At 41.7% G+C, this 20,900-nt stretch overlaps 1 protein-coding gene and 1 long non-coding RNA gene across 2 annotated transcripts; one reads left to right on the top strand and one right to left on the bottom strand.

Moving 5' to 3' along the window:
• The first annotated feature begins 447 nt into the window (after positions 1–447).
• Positions 448–1,602, top strand: LOC113706088 (zinc finger BED domain-containing protein RICESLEEPER 2-like). The gene has a single exon (XM_027227976.1). It carries the CDS (start codon positions 448–450, stop codon positions 1,600–1,602), a length of 1,155 nt encoding a protein of 384 aa, XP_027083777.1.
• A 13,252-nt stretch (positions 1,603–14,854) lies between these two features.
• LOC113706613 (uncharacterized) lies at positions 14,855–20,556 on the bottom strand. The gene is made up of 2 exons (XR_011820325.1): positions 20,319–20,556; positions 14,855–15,227 (listed from the first exon to the last, which is right to left on the bottom strand). It is a non-coding gene; the product is annotated as an uncharacterized lncRNA (long non-coding RNA).
• Positions 20,557–20,900: the final 344 nt, after the last annotated feature.

Raw genomic sequence — 20,900 nt, forward strand, 5'->3', positions numbered from 1 at the left:
CCCTCTTTCAATGGTTTTTCTTCTCTCATAATCAGATGTAATGTAATATACTTCGGAAAAAAAAACTGGTCTGGAAGTTGCAATTTCACAAAGTAGTTCTGAGCTATGGTCGTTGTGCAGTTCTGGTTGAGTATGTTGATTAATGTCTAAAGATTTGTTCTGGTTTTAGCTTACTGAACTCATCTGATGCATGAAACCAATGATGGATTAGTATACTTTTAGAGATTATTCCTACTTTTCCACTTTGAATATGTGAATAATAGATTTCAGGGTCGTATTATTCTTTAGAAGCTATGAGCAAATTTTCTCAAAATATCTTGGATTGGATATGAAATTAGACCTACTGATCAGTGAGAAAAAAGTATTATATACCTTTTCTGACTTGTGAAATCTTTGTGCTGTGTCCTTGTTCTGGTCAAAGGTTTCAAGTGCTGGCACACTGAAGCTATGTCTACTACTGATGGTGAGAGTAATCCAAGTCGCAATGAGCTGGAACAAGAAGGATCATCTGGAACTCTTCCTCCTAGTCCTACTACACAAAGCTGCGAAGAATCTAGTTTTGCCAAGAAAAGAGGAGAGTACAAGAAGAGGTCCAAAGCTTGGGATCATTTTCATGTAAAGCATGTGAATGGAGTTCGTCATGCAATTTGCAAGTACTGTGACAAGGACATAGCTGCGGATCCCAAAAGTCATGGTACGACTCCCCTTAATACTCATGTAGCTAAATGTCCTCTAAATCCTAAAAATAAGCACACTGGCCAGGCTACTTTGTGTTTGGGTGAAACTGAAACCTTAGCGGGAGAGGTTAAAGGGGCACTCATAAGTTGGAAATTTGATGCGGAAGCCATTAGAAAAAGCTTAGCTTATATGGTAATTGTTGATGAGTTGCCATTTAAACATGTAGAGGGTAGAGGCTTTCAATATATGATGCGGACTGCTTGTCCATCATTTAGAATTCCTTCGAGATGGACTATTTCTAGAGATTGCTATCAGCTGTATTTAGATGAAAAAACTAAGTTGAAACAACTCTTGAAGAATAACAGTGGCAGAATTTGTCTAACCACAGATTCTTGGACATCCATTCAAAGGATAAACTATATGTGCCTCACTGCCCATTTCATAGATAATGATTGGAAACTGAACAAAAAGATCCTAAATTTCTGTCCTATTGCTAGTCACAAGGGAACTGAAGTTGGTAAGGTCATAGAAAAGTGTCTACTAGAATGGGGAGTTGATGATATCCTAACTGTCACAGTTGACAATGCAAGTTCCAATGATGTAGCTGTCCAGTATTTACGAGGAAAGCTTCAAAATTGGGGAAAAGCTGTGTTAGGGGGGAAATGGACTCATGTGAGGTGTGTAGCTCACATAGTGAATCTAATTGTTAATGATGGCATCAAAAAACTTGGGGATTCAGTTGATTGTATCAGGGCAGCAGTTAGATATGTTAGACAGTCACCTTCTAGATTGAAAAAATTCAAGGAGTGTGTTGAAATTGAAAAAATTGAATGCAAAAGATTGCTCTGTTTAGATGTATCTACTAGGTGGAATTCTACATATCTAATGCTAGACACAGCTCAAAGGTTTGAGCGAGCTTTTTGAGAGGTTTGAGGAGCAGGATCCTTATATGCTTCAAGAGTGAGAAAATCTGCCAACAAAATCTGATTGGACAAAAGCTAGATTCTTGGTAATTTTTTTGGAAAACTTTTATCAGCTAACTGTGAAGGTTTCCGGTTCCAAATATGTGACTTCAAATAATTTTTTCACTGATATTAGTCACATTCATGGCATTTTAGTTGAAATGACAGCAAGTGATAATGATGAATTGAGTTCAATGGCAAGATCAATGAAGGAGAAATATGATAAGTATTGGGGAAAGATTGAAAAGATGATTATGCTGATTTTTATTTCCTCCATTATTGATCCTCGAACTAAACTTGAATACCTTGAATTTGTGGTTTGTCAAATGTATGGTAAGTCCGATAGTACAACAATAGCTGGCCTTGCAAAAGATGCAATGTTTGAGCTGTTTAATGAATATAAGATGCTCAACACACCTGCCTCTCATGCTTCTTCACTTTCAAGTGATTCTCCAACGAGTAAAATTACATTTCATGGACATGGGGATGCCTCTAAAACAATCACTGATAGGTACAAGTTGGAGTTTAAGAAGAGAAAAATGGAACTTGGGGGTAGGGATGCAAAATCTGAATTAGAGAAGTATTTGAATGAGGATTGTGAGGAAGATGATGAGAGATTTGATATCTTGTTATGGTGGAAGGCCAATAGCCTTAGATTCCCAATCCTTTCCAAAGTTGCTCGTGATGTGTTAGCAGTCCCAATTTCTACCGTGGCCTCCGAATCTGCTTTTAGTACCGGAGGTCGTGTTCGTGATACATTTAGGAGTTCTTTGACTCCTAGAATTGTGCAAGGTTTAATACAAGCCGGTCTCCACAGGATGCTACACAAAGGGATTTCCTATCTTTATGCTGAAAAGGGTGGACTTGTACTAGGAGTCTTACGGGTAAAGAGGAAACTAAAAACAAGGACTTTGGAAAGCTCCAATTCTTTGGCCCTTGGACTCTCATTTGAGTGGGGACCACTAGAGATAGCATTAGACTTTCTTTTGGCTTTAAAAAGGAACGTACAGAGAGTTTTTTTTATCGATAGTTTTAGCTTAGCTTTTGGCATAGTTTAGTTTTTATTCTTTCTTGGTTCTTTTGATGGCCTGGACCTCAGTTAAATTACGTGGAGATTTTTCCATGAGGCGTGGCTAAATTCTTCTAGTCGAGGGGACAACTGATGAATTGGTTCGGCAATTACTGTGAGATCTAAACCACTTTTAATTATTTTTCTCATTTATTGGTATTTATATGTTTCCTGCTTTTAATTGTTGTAACCCTTATGTATGATTGATTAGTGCGCAATAATTAATTATTCATATAGGTTATTTTGTTAAATAGGGATAATTAAATCCGTAATTGTTCGTTATCTCTATCTCAGTAGCAACTGGCGTAATTGGGTTTATGTCAGGGGAACATACGATCTAACTTAAACAAACTCTCGTAGCGTGTTTGTTAGTTAGGATTGGGCCTTTCTAATTATTAATGCAATCTAGAAATTAAATCTTACGGTCGTACCTAGGATTGTTTTTGGGTTAGAGAAATAGTTAACGGTCGTACCTTAACTATCGAAAAACTAAGGAAATGTTGGTTGTTTATCGCGTGCATGACAACTATAACTAATCTATTAATAAATGTTGGAATTATATTTGAATCGATTATCAGTTGCATGAACCATTTCTGAAGTGTACCCTTGGCTAGAGTTTCTCCAATTATTTTTTTAATTAATTATTTTCTGCAGTTAATTTATTTAGTTAGCATTCAATCCAAAACCCCCCATACTTTGGACTCTAAAAGAAACGAATTATCCCCAGTCCCTGTGGATTCGACCCTACTCACCGCTATATATAAAATCTGTATTTTTCTCGAGTAGGTATTTATTATTGTACAGGTTCGGCACCTGTCATGTGCTCAAGATTGGCTTCGGTCCTCCAAGACAGAATTAAATGTAGAAGAAAATCTGGAAGAGCTTGAAGCCTTCGAATCTGGTAAGTTATCAAAATTTTTATTGCAGAATTTGAAGTATTTCTTTCTTTCTAATAATTGCCTTTATGATACTTCATGAATTTTATTTGTTCTTGCAGAGTTGCTGAAGACCGGAGCTGAACCAACTATAATTGACCTTTGAGAGGTCACAAATGCTGAAGTTTGCATTTTGAGGGTTGAACCAACTCTTGTTGCAAGTTGCAGTTTCAGCGTAATTGGCTTTCTGTATTGCAACTCTTCTTGTGGCTTTCTGGATTCTGGATTATGGATTGCAGTTTCTGGATTATTGACCTTTGCGGCTTTGTGGCTTTCTAGATTGTGGAATGTGGATTGTGATTTTTGGACAAGTTAATTTAGACTTTTATTTTTGTTTCATTATGATTTCTGGATTGATTTATGATTGTGGATCAGTGGAATTTCTGATTAGTAGCACCAGGGCAACAGTGTAATTTCTGATTTGTGATTTGTGATTTCTGGATTTGTTTGTCATTTGTGATTTGTTTGTGGATCAGTGTAATTTGTTTGTGGATTTGTTTATGATTTCTGGATTTCAATGATCAATGTCAATTGTGTGTTGTTTCGATTCCGAATTTCTGGAGTGATTTGTGATCAGTTACATTCGAACAATTTGTAAGTTGTGGCTCACTTCAATAGCATTCCTATTTGCTGATGAAAAATGGGCCGAAGAAGCAGTTTTCTGGAATTCGGTAATTCGGTAAATTTTTTGTTTACCGAATTGAATTCGGGTTGAATTCGAATTCGGTAGTCTCTAATTCAAATGCGAATTAGGTCGAATATTTCCAGAACCATTTACTGAAAATTACCGATTTCAACCTACCGAATTACCGAATTCGAATTCGATGCTCACCCCTATCCGCACATCTCTCAGGTACTCAGCAATTTTATCTTCGAACTGCCACAAGGTCACGTCCCGTTCCCAAGTAGCATCCAACTCGGTCTTGCCCTTCCACTGGATCAGGTAATCTGTCCGTTTGTTCTTTTTGCTCTGCCCCATCGTTCTGTGGTCCAGCACAGCTTCCACCTCCTTCTGGAATTGCTTGCGGATCACCGACGGAGCACGTTTCGCTTGCCTCCGTCCTTCATCCATCTCGTCCTGGTTGAAGGGTTTCAAGAAGCTCACATGGAAGGTCGGGTGGATCTTTAGTCGGTCAGGCAACTTCAACCGATAGGCTACATGACCCACCTTCTTGATCACCTCAAACGGTCCATCGTACTTCGGAATGAGCCCGCGATGGACGGTTTTGCTGCTCACTTTCTTTCAAATCTGGGGAGTCAACTTCAACATCACTTGATCTCCCACTTGGAATTCCAAGTCTCGTCTATGTTGGTCCACATACTTCTTCATGCGTTGTTGCGCCACCAGAAAGCTATCCCTTGCTTCGTCCACCAGTTCCTGCTTGCCACGAGCAAACCGATGTGTGGCTGGGCAACGACTCCCGCCTTGAAGGGCAACTTCATGCGGAGTCAGAGGTTGTTGCCCGTTCACCAACTCGAACGGACTCAGTTTGGTTGCGGATGACTTGTGCAGATTGTAGCAAAACTGCGCAGCATCCAAGTGATCAAATTGATGTCAAGTGCAGCATATTAATCAATCAATTCAGTATCAAGGAAAGTAGAACACCCCATGGCATGAACTTACTATGTACGCTCATATCTCAATTTGCATTCATCATCGTTTAACTAAAAACACAACCAGAACATAGTTCAAAGCATAGTCAACCCTCCCTCACACCTAAACCTTACATTGCCCTCAATGTAAGCAAAGAAAGATCAAAACAAAGGTACCGGGGCAACAACACTTCCCTTAAAAACGGAGGAGGGGAGAACTGGATCACGGTTGTGGAGGAAAAGGCCGGCGGAAGCCCACGTGATGGAGATACTGCGCTAAATTCTGGGCCATCCCGCCCATTTGACGCTCCATCCGATCCATACGAGTGTCCATGTGTTGCATCTGGAACCGGAGGGCTGCAAGCTGACTATCGACGGAGGAAGATGGTGGAGGTACCGAAGAGGATGGTCCGGGGGCATCCGTGGAAGGACCACCAGCCTCCGGGGCAGTGGATTTGGAAGCGCTGCGCTTTGGAGGAACGGAGATTGGCCCCGAGGGAGCAAACTGAAAAATGCCCGCCACCTGTCTCACAAGACTCATTTTTTCCAAACAAACCAAATCGAGGGGTTCCATAGTACAAGCACGATGCAAGTTATAATTATTTAAGTCTAAAACCCCAAGATTTACAGCCAACTGAGTGATAAATGAGCCTAAGATTAATGGCATATTTTTCTTACTTAACACAGTTCGGAGGTGGAGGGCAAACCAGCTACCCAAATTGACCCTAGTCCGAGTGACCATGCACCAGACGAAAAAGAACTCGGGCTTAGTCAGAGTACCCGAGTTATCCTTCCTACCTGAGAAACTATAGGCCATGAATCTATGTAAATAGCGGTAGGCGGCGTTCTTAAGATAAGAAGTCTTAGACTGACTGGGGTCATAGAAGTGTCGGTCAACCGACAAATCTCTCCAATAATCAATGTAATGAGAGAAAAATGGCTCCGAGTACTCGCACACACTGTGCATATACTCCTCACTCTGGGAGTAAGGAATATCAATAAACCCAAGAGTCAAATTAAACTCAGTGATAGATTGGTTGAACTCTCTACCCATTAATCGAAACCTCACTACCCCAGGAGTGGTAACGGAGAATTCATCAGGAATATTAAATTCGAAAGTAGCATAGAATTCCCACGTGAGTTCAGTAAAAGCAGGTAGATTGATAGAAACATAGCGGGTCCAGCTTACGTTAGTCAAGTGCTGCGTGACCTCATCCCTCAGGTTTAGCATATCAAGTGTAGGGTCATGGATGTATTTACAAGGAATTATCTTCCTTGTGCAAGCCGAGGCATACCGCTCCTTGTCGGCAGCCCGGGTGAAGGTCAAATTGCCGCCAAAGTGAGCTGGAGAGGAGATATGAACCTCCCTATTCCGCCCAAGACGGGTACGAGGCCCTCCAGGCCCAGTCGATGGGGCAGGTCCCCCTAAGGGGACAGTAGGCTGAGGGGTGGAGGTGGATGGCTTGTTCTTGTCTTTAGTTTTTGGTTTGGTCATTTGGTCTATTGGATAGGGCAGAGGCAAGGCAAATGTGCACAAAAGAGGTCAACAGGCTGCTGATTCAGTAAAGGGTCCCACTCACAGCTTCCAATCACAGACAAGTGCACAACCAAACAATAAAAGTACCCTAAAAGCTAATTAGCACTGTGAGCAGCAGAATTCTCCCCAAATACTACCAAATTGACCCAAAAAGTAATTAATCAAATAAACAGAGCACAAACCCTCTCAAAAACTAAATAAACAGGCAACTGGAGCAAAATTTTTCTCCAAATATCACTGGTTGAGCACAAAATTTATCAAACAATTAACAATGCACCACAGATATATCACAGCACCCAAACAAGCACAAAATATCTGTCCTCAGCTAGCAAATCAAAATCTAGCCTCAGCTAATTTTAAAAACTAGTAATCTGGCCTCAGCTAATAGCGACATAAAAATAAAGAAAGGAATCACCAGAAGTTTGGAGTAGGCAGTGGGTGCTGGTGAAGAGAGCAGGGGCGACCACCGGAGTGGAGGAAGGCGCGTGCGTCGCACGCGCTTGGGCAGGCGCCCTGGGGGTTGCTCGCCTAGGATTGACTGCGCGGAGACGGAAGGCGCTCTGCTGCGCGCTTGGGTTGCGCCTGGAGAGGACCTGGAGTCACGCGCAGAAGGCTGGTGATGGCTGCTGGTGCGCCGAGGGCAGCGTGAGAGCTGGCTTGGAGGTCGCGCAGAAAGCAAAGGGGCGAGCTGCGTGCGTGCGGTCTGCGCGCGCGGACTGCGGTCCGCGACTGCAGCTGCTACTCCTGCTCAGGTCGCGCGATCTGTAGTGAGCTAGTGCGCGGCTGGTCAGTCGAGCGGCGGTGTGCGGCGACAGCCAGCAGCGGCGGCGCTCAACGAGGTTGTCCGCTGGCGGAGGAGGCACGGCGCGAGGTGGGCTTGGCGTGGTGGGCGGCGGCAGACAAGGAGAAAAGAAGGAAAAAGAAGGAGAAAAAGAAAGAAAAGGAAGAAGAAAGAAGAAAGAAAGAAAAGGAAAAGAAAGAAGAAGAAGAAAAGAGTAGGGTTCCGTGTCTTTTTCATTTCAAAATTTTTTTTTTGAAAGAAACCCAGTCTTAGGCGTGGGCACGCTCAACTGCTATAGAGTCCGCAGATCCGAAAATTTCTTCCCTCAGGCGTAGCCACCTGGCGTGGGCACGCTCAACTGCTATAGAGTCCGCAGATCCTGAACGAAAATTTCTTCCCTCAGGCGTGACCACCTGGCGTGGGCACGTCTAACTGCTATAGAGTCCGCTGATCCTGAACAAAAATTTCTTTTCCTCAGGCGTGACCACCTGGCGTGGGCACGTCTAACTACTAATTTCCTGCCACCAAACATCAAACTCTTAATTGACACTAACACTTAACTAAAACTTAAAAAATGCATGAAAACTGAAACAAATAGTCTTGGGTTGCCTCCCAAGTATCGCTTTTCTTTAATGTCTTTGGCTAGACATGGCCAAAACCCTCAAGCAAGATAAAGTGGATCTTGGAGGTGTACAACTTCTACTTCTTCAATAGAGAACCCCTCATAATAAGGTTTGAGACGATGGCCATTCACCATGAACTTTTTCTCCGTTTTTAAACTTTGGATCTCCACTGCACCATAATAAAACACATTAGAAACGACAAATGGACCAATCCAACGAGAACGCAACTTACCGGAAAAAAGTTTAAGCCTTGAGTGATACAAGAGGACTTTTGTCCCCACTACAAAAGATTTTCTGGAAACCTGTTGATCATGAAAGATTTTACCCTTTTCCTTATAAATCGTGGCATTCTCATACGCTTCATTTCTTATCTCCTCTAACTCTTGTAGCTGCAATTTCCTTTGGGCCCCTGCTTCGTCTAATCCCATGTTACACTGCTTCACTGCCCAAAACGCCTTGTGTTCGAACTCCACGGGAAGATGGCAAGCCTTACCGAAGACAAGTTTATACGGAGACATCCCAATCGGCGTCTTATACGCGGTTCTGTACGCCCATAGTGCGTCTTCTAGTTTTAAACTCCAATCCTTCCTATCCGGACGCACCATCTTCTCCAAGATCGACTTGATTTCCCTATTTGACACTTCGACTTGACCGTTTGCCTGCGGGTGATACGGTGTGGATACCTTGTGGAGCACGCCATATTTTCGGAACAGGGCAGTGATAGTCTTATTACAAAAATGTGTCCCCCTATCACTTACCACAGTTCTTGGCATTCCAAAGCGGACAAAAATATTAGATTTTAAAAACTCTGCAACCACTCTAGAATCATTAGTACGGGTGGCTTTGGCTTCCACCCATTTAGAGACATAATCTACAGCAAGTAAAATGTATAGGAAACCAAAAGATGAGGGAAAAGGACCCATAAATCTATCCCCCAAACATAAAAAATTTCAACAAACAACATGGGGGTTTGAAGCATTTGTTCCCTACGAAAAATATTCCCCACCCTTTGACACCTATCACAGGATTTACAGAATAAATAAACATCTTTGAAAAGGGTGGGCCAGTAAAAACCACTCTCCAACACCTTGCGAGCTGTTCATTTGGGCCCAAAATGCCCTCCACATACAAACGAATGACAGAAATTTAAAATGGAGTGAAATTCACCTGCACTTACACACCTCCTGAGCACTTGATCCGAACATTGTCTCCAAAGGTACGGGTCGTCCCAAATGTAATACTTAGCATCACTCTTTAACTTGTCTCTCTTAGCTTTTGGCCACCCTGCAGGCAGTTGATTAGTCACTAAGAAATTTACTAAATCGGCATACCAGGGTACAGACGAGTTAATAGCAAGTAGTTGTTCCTCTGGAAATGCCTTCCTCAATGGTGGCTCCTCCTTATGAGCAAGCAGACGGCTCAAGTGATCAGCGACTAAGTTTTCCGCCCCACTTTTATCCTTAATCTCCAAGTTGAACTCTTGAAGAAGCAGGATCCATCTGATGAGCCTTGGTTTAGCATCTTTTTTTGTCATCAAATATCTCAAGGCTGCATGATCAGAAAAAACTATTACTTTTGCACCTAACAAGTAAGGTCTAAATTTTTCTAGTGCAAAAACCACAGCTAGCAATTTTTTCCCTGTTATAGAGTAGTTGAGTTGAGCTCCATTCAACGCTTTGGATGCATAGTAGATTGCATGAGCAGCTCTGCCAATCCGTTACCCCAGCACCGCTCCCACTGCATAGTCACTCGCGTCACACATTATCTCAAATGGGAGGCTCCAGTCTGGGGGCTGGATAACAGGTAGTGATGTCAATGACTCCCTCAACCTGTCAAATGCCACCTTGCATTCTTCGGTGAAGTCAAATGCCACATCCTTCTGCAACAGTTTGAACAGAGGCGCTCCAATTTTTTAGAAATCTTTTATGAATCTCCTGTAGAATCCTGCATGACCCAAAAAGGAGCGCACCTCCCGCACACTTGCGGGGTAAGGTAAAGCAGAAATAATATCGACTTTTGCCTTGTCTACCTCTATGCCCCTGACCGACACTACATGCCGTAAAACAATGCCATGATCCACCATGAAATGACATTTTTTTCAATTTAGAACTAAATTTGTCTCAATGCATCTCTTCAAAATTAAAGCTATATTATCCAGGCATTCATCAAAACTATCCCCATACACACTAAAATTATCCATAAATACCTCAATAATCTTTTCTACATAATCAGAAAATATACTTACCATACACCTCTGAAAAGTAGTTGGAGCATTGCAGAGGGCGAAAGGCATCCTCCGGTATGCAAAAGTACCAAATGGGCAAGTGAATGTAGTTTTCTCCTAATCCTCTGGTGCTATCACGATCTGGAAATAACCTGAGAAACCATCAAGAAAACAGTAGTAGACACGACCAGCTAACCTCTCTATCATCTGATCAATAAAAGGTAGAGAGAAGTGGTCCTTCTTCGTCACAGCATTCGGACGCCGGTAGTCAATGCACTGGCGCCATCCTGTGGGTTTCCTCACCGGGACCATCTCACCCTCTTGGTTCTCTTCAACGGTTACCCCCGCCTTTTTCGGGACTACTTGCACTGGGCTCACCCATGGATTGTCTGAGATGGCGAAGATGATCCCCACTTCCAGGAGTTTAAGTATTTCCTTCTTTACTACTTCCATCATCAGTGGGTTCAATCTCCGTTGCGCCTGCCTGACTGGTTTTGCCTTCTCCTCAAGACGGATCCGATGCATGCATAAAGAGGGGCTAATCCCCTTGATATCTGCTACGCTCCACCCAATTGCCTCCTTATGATCCCGAAGAAGACGAATTAGGTTGTCTTCTTGCCTTGGTGACAGGTGTGCAAATATGATGACTGGTAGTGTCTCATTATCCCCGAGAAAAGCATACTTCAAATGCTTTGGGAGAGGCTTGAGCTCCAACTCAGGTGCCTGCACAATAGAAGGCAACAATTTTGCCTGAATTTCTGGTACAAAGAGAGAAGTAAACTCATACCTTGGGGAGAGTGGTGGGAGCGAATGCAGTGCTTCCACTGCATGGTATAGCTCATCACTTATTTCTACATCAAGAGTTGCTCCCAACTCGAGATGTTTGGCCAACGCCATTTCCAGTGTATCGCCCCTATTCAATTCAAATGTGTCCTGTACAAGAGATTCAATGATGCTCAAAGCAAAAACAGAGTTAATCTCATCCGGGTATTTCATCGCATCAAAGATATTGAAATTTACAATTTCACCATCAAACTCCATCGACAAAGTACCCTCATTCACATCTATTTTCGTCCTAGCAGTGCTTAAAAATGGTCTACCTAGCAAAATAGGTGACGGATTTAATGCCTTTTCATCTCCCATATCTAAGACATAGAAGTCTGCAGGAAAAACTAACTCATTGACCTGTACCAATACATTCTCAACTAACCCCTCTGGATAAGCATTGGTACGGTCTGCCAGTTGGATTATAATGCCTGTGTCTTTTAATGGGCCAAAATTAAGAGAAGCATAGATTGTCTTAGGCATAACATTAATTGACGCCCCCAAATCCAACATTGCTTTCCTAATTGGGGTACCTCCTATCTTGCAGGGGATGGTGAACATACCTGAGTCTCTACATTTTGGTGGGAGTTTCCTTTGAAGTATAGTTGACACGTTCTCTCCCACCGCCACTCGTTCATCTCCCCTTAACTTCCTCTTGTGGGTGCACAAGTCCTTCAAAAATTTAGTATATTTCGGTATCTGCTTGATTGCATCCAACAGGGGAATGTTGATCTCCACTTTCCGAAACACATCCAAGAGCTCTTTTTCCTTCTCTACCTTTTTTGTCTTTTCCATCCTGCAAGGAAAAGGGGGTAAGTTAGAGTTAATAGTGAGTGGAGAGGTGGAGGTTCCCTTAGAATCCTCTCGAACACGTCCTTCCTCCTCAATTTTCTTTTCTATCTCCTCATCACTTTTGCTTTTTGAATTTTTCACTGTAGGCCCTTCCAGTTCCTTGCCACTCCTCAGCGTCATGGCACTTACATTTTTGGGATTTACCTCGGGTTGCGATGGCAGTTTCCCATAAACGTGGGACTCCAAGCGGTTAATGGCAGTTGCCAGTTGGCTTATTCGAGCTTCTTGGTCCTTCTTGTCTGCTTTGGTGTCCTGCTGGAGCTGCGCGGTATTTGCTGCCAAGGATCTGATCTCCTGATGAAACTGAGTAGTAGTCGTGGCCAGGCTTTTGACTAGGTCCTCCAAGGAGCTTCCTGAATTGGAGGATGAGGGTTGCGGTTTCGATTGCCAAGGCTGGTGGAATCCTGGTGGACGATTCGGGAATGAACTTTGTTGCCTGTTCCCATAACTGAGATTGGGATGGTCTCTCCAACCGGGGTTGTATGTGTTGGAATACGGGTCATACTGCCTACGGGACGCGGGCACGCCTCCGGCCATATTTACCTGTTCCGCCCCGTCCTCTTGCAGAATGGGACACGTATCCATGCAGTGGTCCATGCTAGTACAGATTCCACACGCCTTTGCTCGCGGTGTGTCTCTCATGGCCAATTGCCTAACAGCAGACGTCAACTCTGACAGTTGCTGCTGGATGGATGACGCCTCTGCCTCATTGACTCTACGGGTAGGATTGCTCTCACGGAAGCCGAACTGCTGAAAGTTCTCCGCCATGGCTTCAATAAGCTCCCACGCTTCCCTTGGTGTTTTGTTCGCCAAGACTCCTCCACTCGCAGCGTCAATAATACTCCTGTCAGTTGACTGGAGCTCCTCATAGAAGTACTGGATCAACAGTTGTTCACTAATCTGATGCTGTGGGCATCTAGTGCACAACTTGTTGAACCTTTCCCAATAATCGTACAATGACTCTCCGGAATACTGCTTGATGCTGCATATTTCCTTTCTTAAACTAGCAGCTCGGGATGCGGGGAAGAATTTTTCCAGGAATTTCTTTTTCAATTGTACCCACGTGGTGATACTACCTGCAGGTAGGTAGTATAGCCAATCTTTCGCTGCATCCTTGAGAGAGAATGGGAAAGCTCTAAGTCTTATTTGCTCCTCAGTGACCCCAGGAGGTTTCATGCTAGAGCAAACTATTTCGAACTCCTTGACATGTTTGTGGGGTTCTTCACCAGAAAGACCATGGAACGAAGGTAGGAGGTGAATCAATCCCGATTTCAGCTCGAAGGAGGTATTTTCAGCCAGAGTTGGGAACGTGATGCATAAGGGCTGATGAGTCAGCTCCGGGGTAGCCAACTCCCTCAATGTCTGGGTGTTGGCCATGTTAAATTCGTCTTCTACTGACTCGTTTGCAGAAAATAAGTGCCCTTCTTTTCGTCTCTTGGTCTCTTGCCTTCGCCTACGCGCTGCCTTCTCAACCTCAGGATCGTATACCAAGTCACCTGTGCGAGAAGAACGGGGCATAAACTAGCAAAAATACCAAGAAGAAGAAAAATAAAATAAAACAAAATAAAAACTGAATTAAAAAAGAAGCAAATAATTCAAATGCCAGTCCCCAACAATGGCGCCAAAAATTGACAGGTGGCGAACCTGTGCAATAATAATAAATAAATCCTAACTACCACCTAAAACAGTCAGTAATCAATTCGAGTACTGGAGCAGGGACTCTAGGTGTGCAATGGGTTACTTGATTCACCCTGTTCCCGAAGAGTTTGCTTAATCCGATATACCTGAATTAATTATTTAACTGAATTCTCTAACTATTAGACAGTGGTAAGCAGGGTCGTCTCCTCAGGGACTAGCAAGATATTTTGTTTCTTTTCAAGTCAAGATTAATGGGGGGGTTTTGGTATCAAATGCCAACTAAACAAATTAAATGCAGAAAATAATGAATTAAAAGAAATAACTAAGAGAAACTCTAGCCAAAGGAGTACTTCAGAAATGGTCCATACACTGATCATTGATGCAAAAATAATCCCAACATTTATTGATAGATTGGTTATAGTTGTCATGCACGCGATAAACAACCAACTCTTCCTTAATTTATCGACAGCTAAGGTACGACCGTTAGTTATTTCTCTAACCCGAAAACAACCCTAGGTACGACCGTAGGATTTAATTTTTAGATTGCATTATTAATTAGAAAGGCCCAATCCTAACTAACAAACACGCTACAAGGGTTTATTTAAGCCAGATCAAATATTTCCCTGACACAAATCCAATTATACCAGTTGCTACTGGGATAGAGATAACGAACAATTACGGATTCAATTACCCCTATATAGCAAAATAGCCTATGTGAATAATTAATTATTGCGCACTAACCAATCATACACAAGGCTATAGCGATTAAAAGCAAGGAACATGTAAATATCAATAAATGAAGAGAACAATTAACGATGGTTTAGATCTCACAGTATTAGTTGAACCAATTCATCAGTTGCCCCCTTGTCTAGAATTAGCGAATTAGCCCGCCATTAATGAAGGACAAACCGCGCGTGTGGAAGGGGGAAAGGTTCGCAAGTCGGTTCTCCCACTCCGGTCAACCCCAGGAGGAAGAAACACAAGATTTTATCGCCTCCAATTGTCTCCAAAAAGAACAACGCAAACGAGGGTCTGAGGCCCTATTTCAATGTCGGTCAAAACCAATTGGAAAGCAAAGCTAATAGTTAACAATTGCGGCCCTTATTTTCTTTTCCCAATTGCTGAGCAAGATACACGAGAGAAAAGGTTCCTCAATTGCTTGATTTCTCAATTTGTCAATTCAAAACATGAAGAGTTGGTTTCTCCCCAGTCAACAATAATGGCTTCCCCCCTTTTAAAGTGTATCCTCCTCGAAAACCTAAAAACCCAGCGAAGAAAAACTAACTACCGCCTCCTGTTGTCAACCGAAGTTCCAGGAAGGGATTGTTTCCTATCGCCAATTGTTGTGTTTTTCCTTTTTCCCCCCAAAATAGAAATAACAAGACTCCCTCAAATAAAAATAAAAATAAAGTAAAATCTATTACAATTAAATGTCTTCAGCTCCTCAAGCGGGCCCCATGTACGATGGATCTTCTAAAACTCGAATTTAAGCACTTTTCGTCATCCACTCCTGCAATTAGCACCAAAATAAAATATCAGTAGAATTCACCCAATTAACGAAAATATTTAGTCAATTAATTGTGCAATACTGCCCAAAATACCCACTAAAATGCACCCTATCATGAATACTATCATTTGAGTCTGTAATGGCATCTGACAATTTCACGTCAAGAATTACATCTGGGGCATCGGCTTCCTCGTCCACATGGTCGAGGACTCCAATGTCAAGTTCGAAACTGGCGATGGAGATATTTGACGGTACTAGCCATTTCGGCATGTGGCAAGACGAGGTCATAGACTCCCTTTTTCAACAAGGTCTTGACATTGCCATTGAAGAAAAGAAACCAGATGACATAGAAGAGAAGGAGTGGAGTACCATAAATCAGTTGCCATGCGAAACAATTCGATCGTGTTTGTCCAGAGAGCAAAAATATGCTTTCAAGAACGAGACTTCTACATGGAAATTGTAGAGGGCATTGGAAGAGAAATTTATGAAGAAGAGTGGTCAGAATAAACTCCTAATGAAGAAAATATTGTTCCGATTCGATTACCAACCAGATGAAGCGTTAGTGGCAAGAGGTCGTCAACAAAGTCAATCAAAGGGGAGAATAGGAAGGTCCAAATCGAAAAGTAGAGTTGTCAAAGGTGATTGTGCTTTCTGTCATGAGAAAGGGCACTGAAAGAAAAACTGTCCAAAATTGAAGAAAAAAGGGAAAACTCCGCAAGATGTAAATGTTACAGAATGCAAAAGTGATGCTGAATCAGATTTCTCTTTGACTGTATCACCTTTAACATCCCATCCAGATGAGTGGATTTTGGATTCAACTTGTACCTATCATATGTCTCCCATGCGGGAGTGGTTCTTTGAATTTGAAGAATTTGATGGTAGAGTTGTGTACATGGGAAATGACAATCTATGTAAAATAGGTGGGATAGGTTCAATCAAGTTGCGTAATCATGATGGATCCACTAGAATCTTGAAGGATGTTCGGTACGTGCCGAATTTGAAGAGGAATTTCATCTCCTTGGGACTTTTAGAGTCAAAAGGCCTGGAAGTGAAGATGCAATATGGAATTCTTAAAATAACTTCGGGAGTACTTGTGATGTTGAAAGGTGTGAGGAAGAATAATCTGTATTACTACTAAGGTAGTACAGTTGTTGGGACAGCAGCAGCAGCAACATCTTCCAGTAGCAAGAAGGATGCGGAGGCAACAAAGTTGTGGCACACGCGATTGGGACATCTGGTGAAAAATCCTTGCAAAATCTTGCCAAACAAGGTTGTTGAAAGGTAAAAAAGTTTGCAAATTAGAATTTTGTGAGCATTGTATTCTGAGAAAACAAAGCAGAGTAAAATTTGGTACTGACATCCATAATACCAAGAGTATTTTAGATTATGTGAACTCAGATATGTGGGAATCTGCTAAAACTCCATCCCTTGATGGCAGGTACTATTTTGTCACTTTTGTTGATGATTTTTCCAGAAGAGTTTGGGAGTTTACTATGAAAAACAAGGATGAAGTGTTAGGTATTTTCCTTAAATGGAAAGTTCAGGTTGAAAACCAGACGGGAAGAAAGATCAAGATCCTCCGAACAGACAACGGTGGAGAATACAAGAATGATCCCTTCCAGAAAATATGTCAAAAGTGTGGTATAGTTTGGCACTTCATAGTTAGAAGAACACCCCAGTAGAATGGGGTATCAAAGCGTATGAACAAAACACTAGTGGAGAAAGTACGTTGCATGTTGTCTAATGCTGGGTTAGGCAGAAAGTTTTGGGCTGAGGCTGTGACATACGCTCAACATCTCGTCAATCGCTTGCCATCATCTGCAATAGGTGGCAAGACTCCATTAGAGATATGGTCTGGAAAACCTGCAACAGATTATGATTCTTTGCGTATTTTTTGTTCTACTACATATTATCATGTAAATGAATCACAATTGGATCCACGAGCAAAGAAATCTCTCTTTATGGGTTTTAATGCTGGAGTTAAGGAATACCGGTTGTGATGTCTAGAAGCAAAGAAGACCATTATCAGCAGGGATATTACCTTTGATGAATCTGCCATGTTGAATAAGGTATCACAAGATGGGACCAGTGGTACTCCGCAACACATGGAGTGTATGCCGAAACAGGTGGAGTTTGAGTAAATAATGGTGAGCCCAGCAAACAGCACCATCAATGACTCTTCCATGGCAGAAGAAGAGTCAGATGAGGAAGAGATTTTAACCCAAGAACCTCAATAGCAGTAAGAGTCAATTGCCATTAATAGGCCAAGACAAGAAATTCAAAAACCTGCTCGTTTTGTTGACATGGTGGCCTATGCACTTCCAGTTGTTGATGATGTTCCATCCACCTTTTCTGAAGCAATTTGAAGTACAAAAATGATAGATGGAAAAATGCTATGGAAGAAGAGATGCAATTTTTTCAGAAGAACAAGACGTGGAAGTTAACACAACTACCGAAGGGTAAAAAGGCAATTGGATACAAATGGATATTTGCAAAGAAAAAAGGGTTACCTGACAAGAATGATGTTCGCTACAAGGCAAGATTGGTGACTAAAGGCTACGCTCAGAAGGAGGGAGTTGATTATAATGAGGTATTTTCTCTAGTTGTTAAAAATTCATCTATTAGAATTTTGTTGGCCTTGGTAGCACAGTTGAATTTGGAGCTAGCTCAACTTGATGTGTTAATCGCGTTCCTTCATGGTGACTTGAAGGAGGAAATCTATATGTCTCAGCCAGATGGATTCAAAGTTACTGGTAAAGAAGATTGGGTTTGTAAGTTGAGCAAATCATTGTACGGATTAAAACAATTACTGAGACAATGGTACAAACGATTTGACCAGTTCGTGATAGGCTAGAGGTACACAAGAAGAAAATACAATCACTGTGTGTATTTGCGCAAGTTACGAGATGATTCCTACATCTACTTACTCTTATACGTTGATGATATGCTGATAGCGTCAAAGAGCCAAGTTGAAATTGACAAATTGAAGGCTCAGTTGAGCAAAGAGTTCGAGATGAAGGATTTGGGAAAAACCAAGAAGATTCTCGGCATGGAGATAAGCAGGGATAGAATGAGAGGCAAGTTTTGTCTGACACAGAAGCAGTATTTGAATAAGGTACTACAACATTTTGGTGTGAATGGAGATTCAAAACCTATAAATACTCTGCTTGCTCCTCATTTGAAACTTAACAGCCTATTATCTCCAAAAACGGATGAAGAGTGAGTATACATGGCGAAAGTCCCGTATACTAATGCAGTTGGTAGCTTGATGTATGCAATGGTGTGTACAAGACCCGACATTTCACAGGCGCGCAGTTGGTGTGGTAAGCAGGTTTATGCATGATCCGGGCAAGGGCCATTGGCAAGCTGTGAAATGGATTCTACGATATATCCAAAATACCATAGATGTTGGATTAGTATTTGAGCGGGATGAATCACTTGGTCAATGTATAGTTGGATATTGTGATTCTGACTATGCAGGTGATTTGGATAAGCAACGTTCGACAACTGGCTACTTGTTCACGTTTGCTAAGGCGCCAATTAGTTAGAAGTCTACTTTGCAGTCAACGGTGGCTTTGTCTACAACGGAGGCAGAGTATATGGAGATTACAGAAGCTGTGAAGGAGGCAATTTGGCTTCAAGGATTGCTTGAAGACTTGGGAGTTGGTAAAAAATACATTAACGTGTTTTGTGATAGTCAGAGTGCTATTCACTTAGCAAAGAACCAGGTCTTGCACGTAAGAACGAAGCACATTGATGTTCGCTATCACTTTGTGCGGGAAATTCTCGAAGAAGAGGAGATTTTTCTCCAGAAGATTCGGACTACAGAGAATCCTGCAGATATGCTGACCAAGGTGGTTATAAGAGCCAAGTTTAAACATTGTCTAAACTTGGTTAACAACTTGCACATTTGAGTTGGCGCCTGAGGGCGCAAATTTGGAAGCACCATAAGGACCGTCTGTTAGTTTTTGTGTGAGAAGATTTGTATTTTTTGGGTGGGACTAGAAATTATGCCAAGGTGGAGATTTGTTGAATTCAAAGCCTAAATTATTGACTTTTTTCAAGTCACAATTGTTGAATTTGTGGCATCAATTTCTATCCCACATTGGTGGAATTGAGAGCTTGGGTAAGGGCTTGAGAGTTATAAATAACTCTCAAGCAAATCAATTCAATTACACCAACAAAAATAATTCTTTTGTAATTCTTTCTTCTCCTAAATTATAAGAGCAGGCTGCTTGAGCGGTGCTCGAAAATTAGGCAAAATTGGTCGAACTCCATTATCAATTTTTTGGGTACGTTCTTTCCTTATCTCTTTTATTTATTCCGCACTTATTTAGTAGTTTCTTTTCAATTGTAGTATAGTATTCAATATATATTTGTCGGGTTTATTTATAATGTTTTATACGATTCATTTGGGTGTATTTTCTTATTCGTGTGTACGTATTATTTATGTATACACGGGTCTAGTTGTAATAATACACCGTGCACGTAAATTCTGTCTAGGAGACTAGGTTTTAAGTGGGACCGCTTGTGACTTCTCCAGCCTTTCCTGGGAATTTATTTGGAATGGTAATTCTGTCTAAGGAGATTGTTTTGACGATCTTTCCTGGGAATTACTGAATCGGTTTAAATCACTAGTTGAATTTTTGAGTGAAAAATTACCCGGTTTCCCCAACAGCCATGAAAAGAATTAACTGGTATTGAAAAGACATGGAGAGATGATATGTTATAAACAGATGCAGGGATCCTACCAGATAATTGGTTTACTCCCATTCCTAATGAATGCAATTTTTTTACGAAGCCTATCTCCTTGGGCAGATTACGCTCTAAATTGTTATATGCAAGAAAGAGAGTTGTCAATGATGAAAGATTTCCGAGGGAGGAAGGAATCTCTCCTGTCAAATTGTTCTTAGAAAGATAAAGGTTTTCAAGCTTCTTCAATTTGCTTAGCTCAATTGGAACTTTTCCTTCAAGTTTGTTGTTCGTAAGCGTAAGGCTTAACATATTTGAGCAGTTGCATAGACTAACAGGGATCTCTCCGCTCAGGAGGTTATATGATAGGTTAAGAAAACTTAGACGGAACAGATGACCAACCTCTTGTGGAATTTCACCATGGAACTGATTTTCCTCCAGATGGATGGATTTCATGAAGCTGAGATTTCCTATATGAGGAGATATGGTTCCAAACAAACTCCAGCCTGTTAGAGTTATGGCTGTGACCCTCTGATGTCGACTATCACGTGATCCCCGGCCATTGGCAATGGTGTCGTGTTTGGTTCCACGAGTTCAAGACAGCATGTGGATCATCAGATATCTGACTCTTGAACTCCAGCAGAGCAAGTCTATCAGTTTCATTTTGAGCATTCCGTCAAGAATTGTATTTAAGCAGGACGGAATTTACAGTTTAAAGAGTAAAGTGTAGTTTAAGGATGAAAAAGGTAGTCGGAGTAAAGAGTGCAAAATGGAATTAACATAAGTAAAAATTAAAATAACGGTGTTATTTCAAACAAGTTGAAATGAGATTGTTTAATTAACAAATTATTATTGGCATATAAACAAGCAGGTTTTTAGATACTTGCAAAGTTTGATAATTAAATTCAAAGTCAGACGATGTGGCATACCTCTAAACTCGTAAATGTATATGTTAACAGTGTAGAAAAGATTAAATACTTAATG

The sequence above is a fragment of the Coffea arabica genome, chromosome 8c, assembly GCF_036785885.1.
Source record: "Coffea arabica cultivar ET-39 chromosome 8c, Coffea Arabica ET-39 HiFi, whole genome shotgun sequence".
Taxonomy (NCBI): domain Eukaryota; kingdom Viridiplantae; phylum Streptophyta; class Magnoliopsida; order Gentianales; family Rubiaceae; genus Coffea; species Coffea arabica.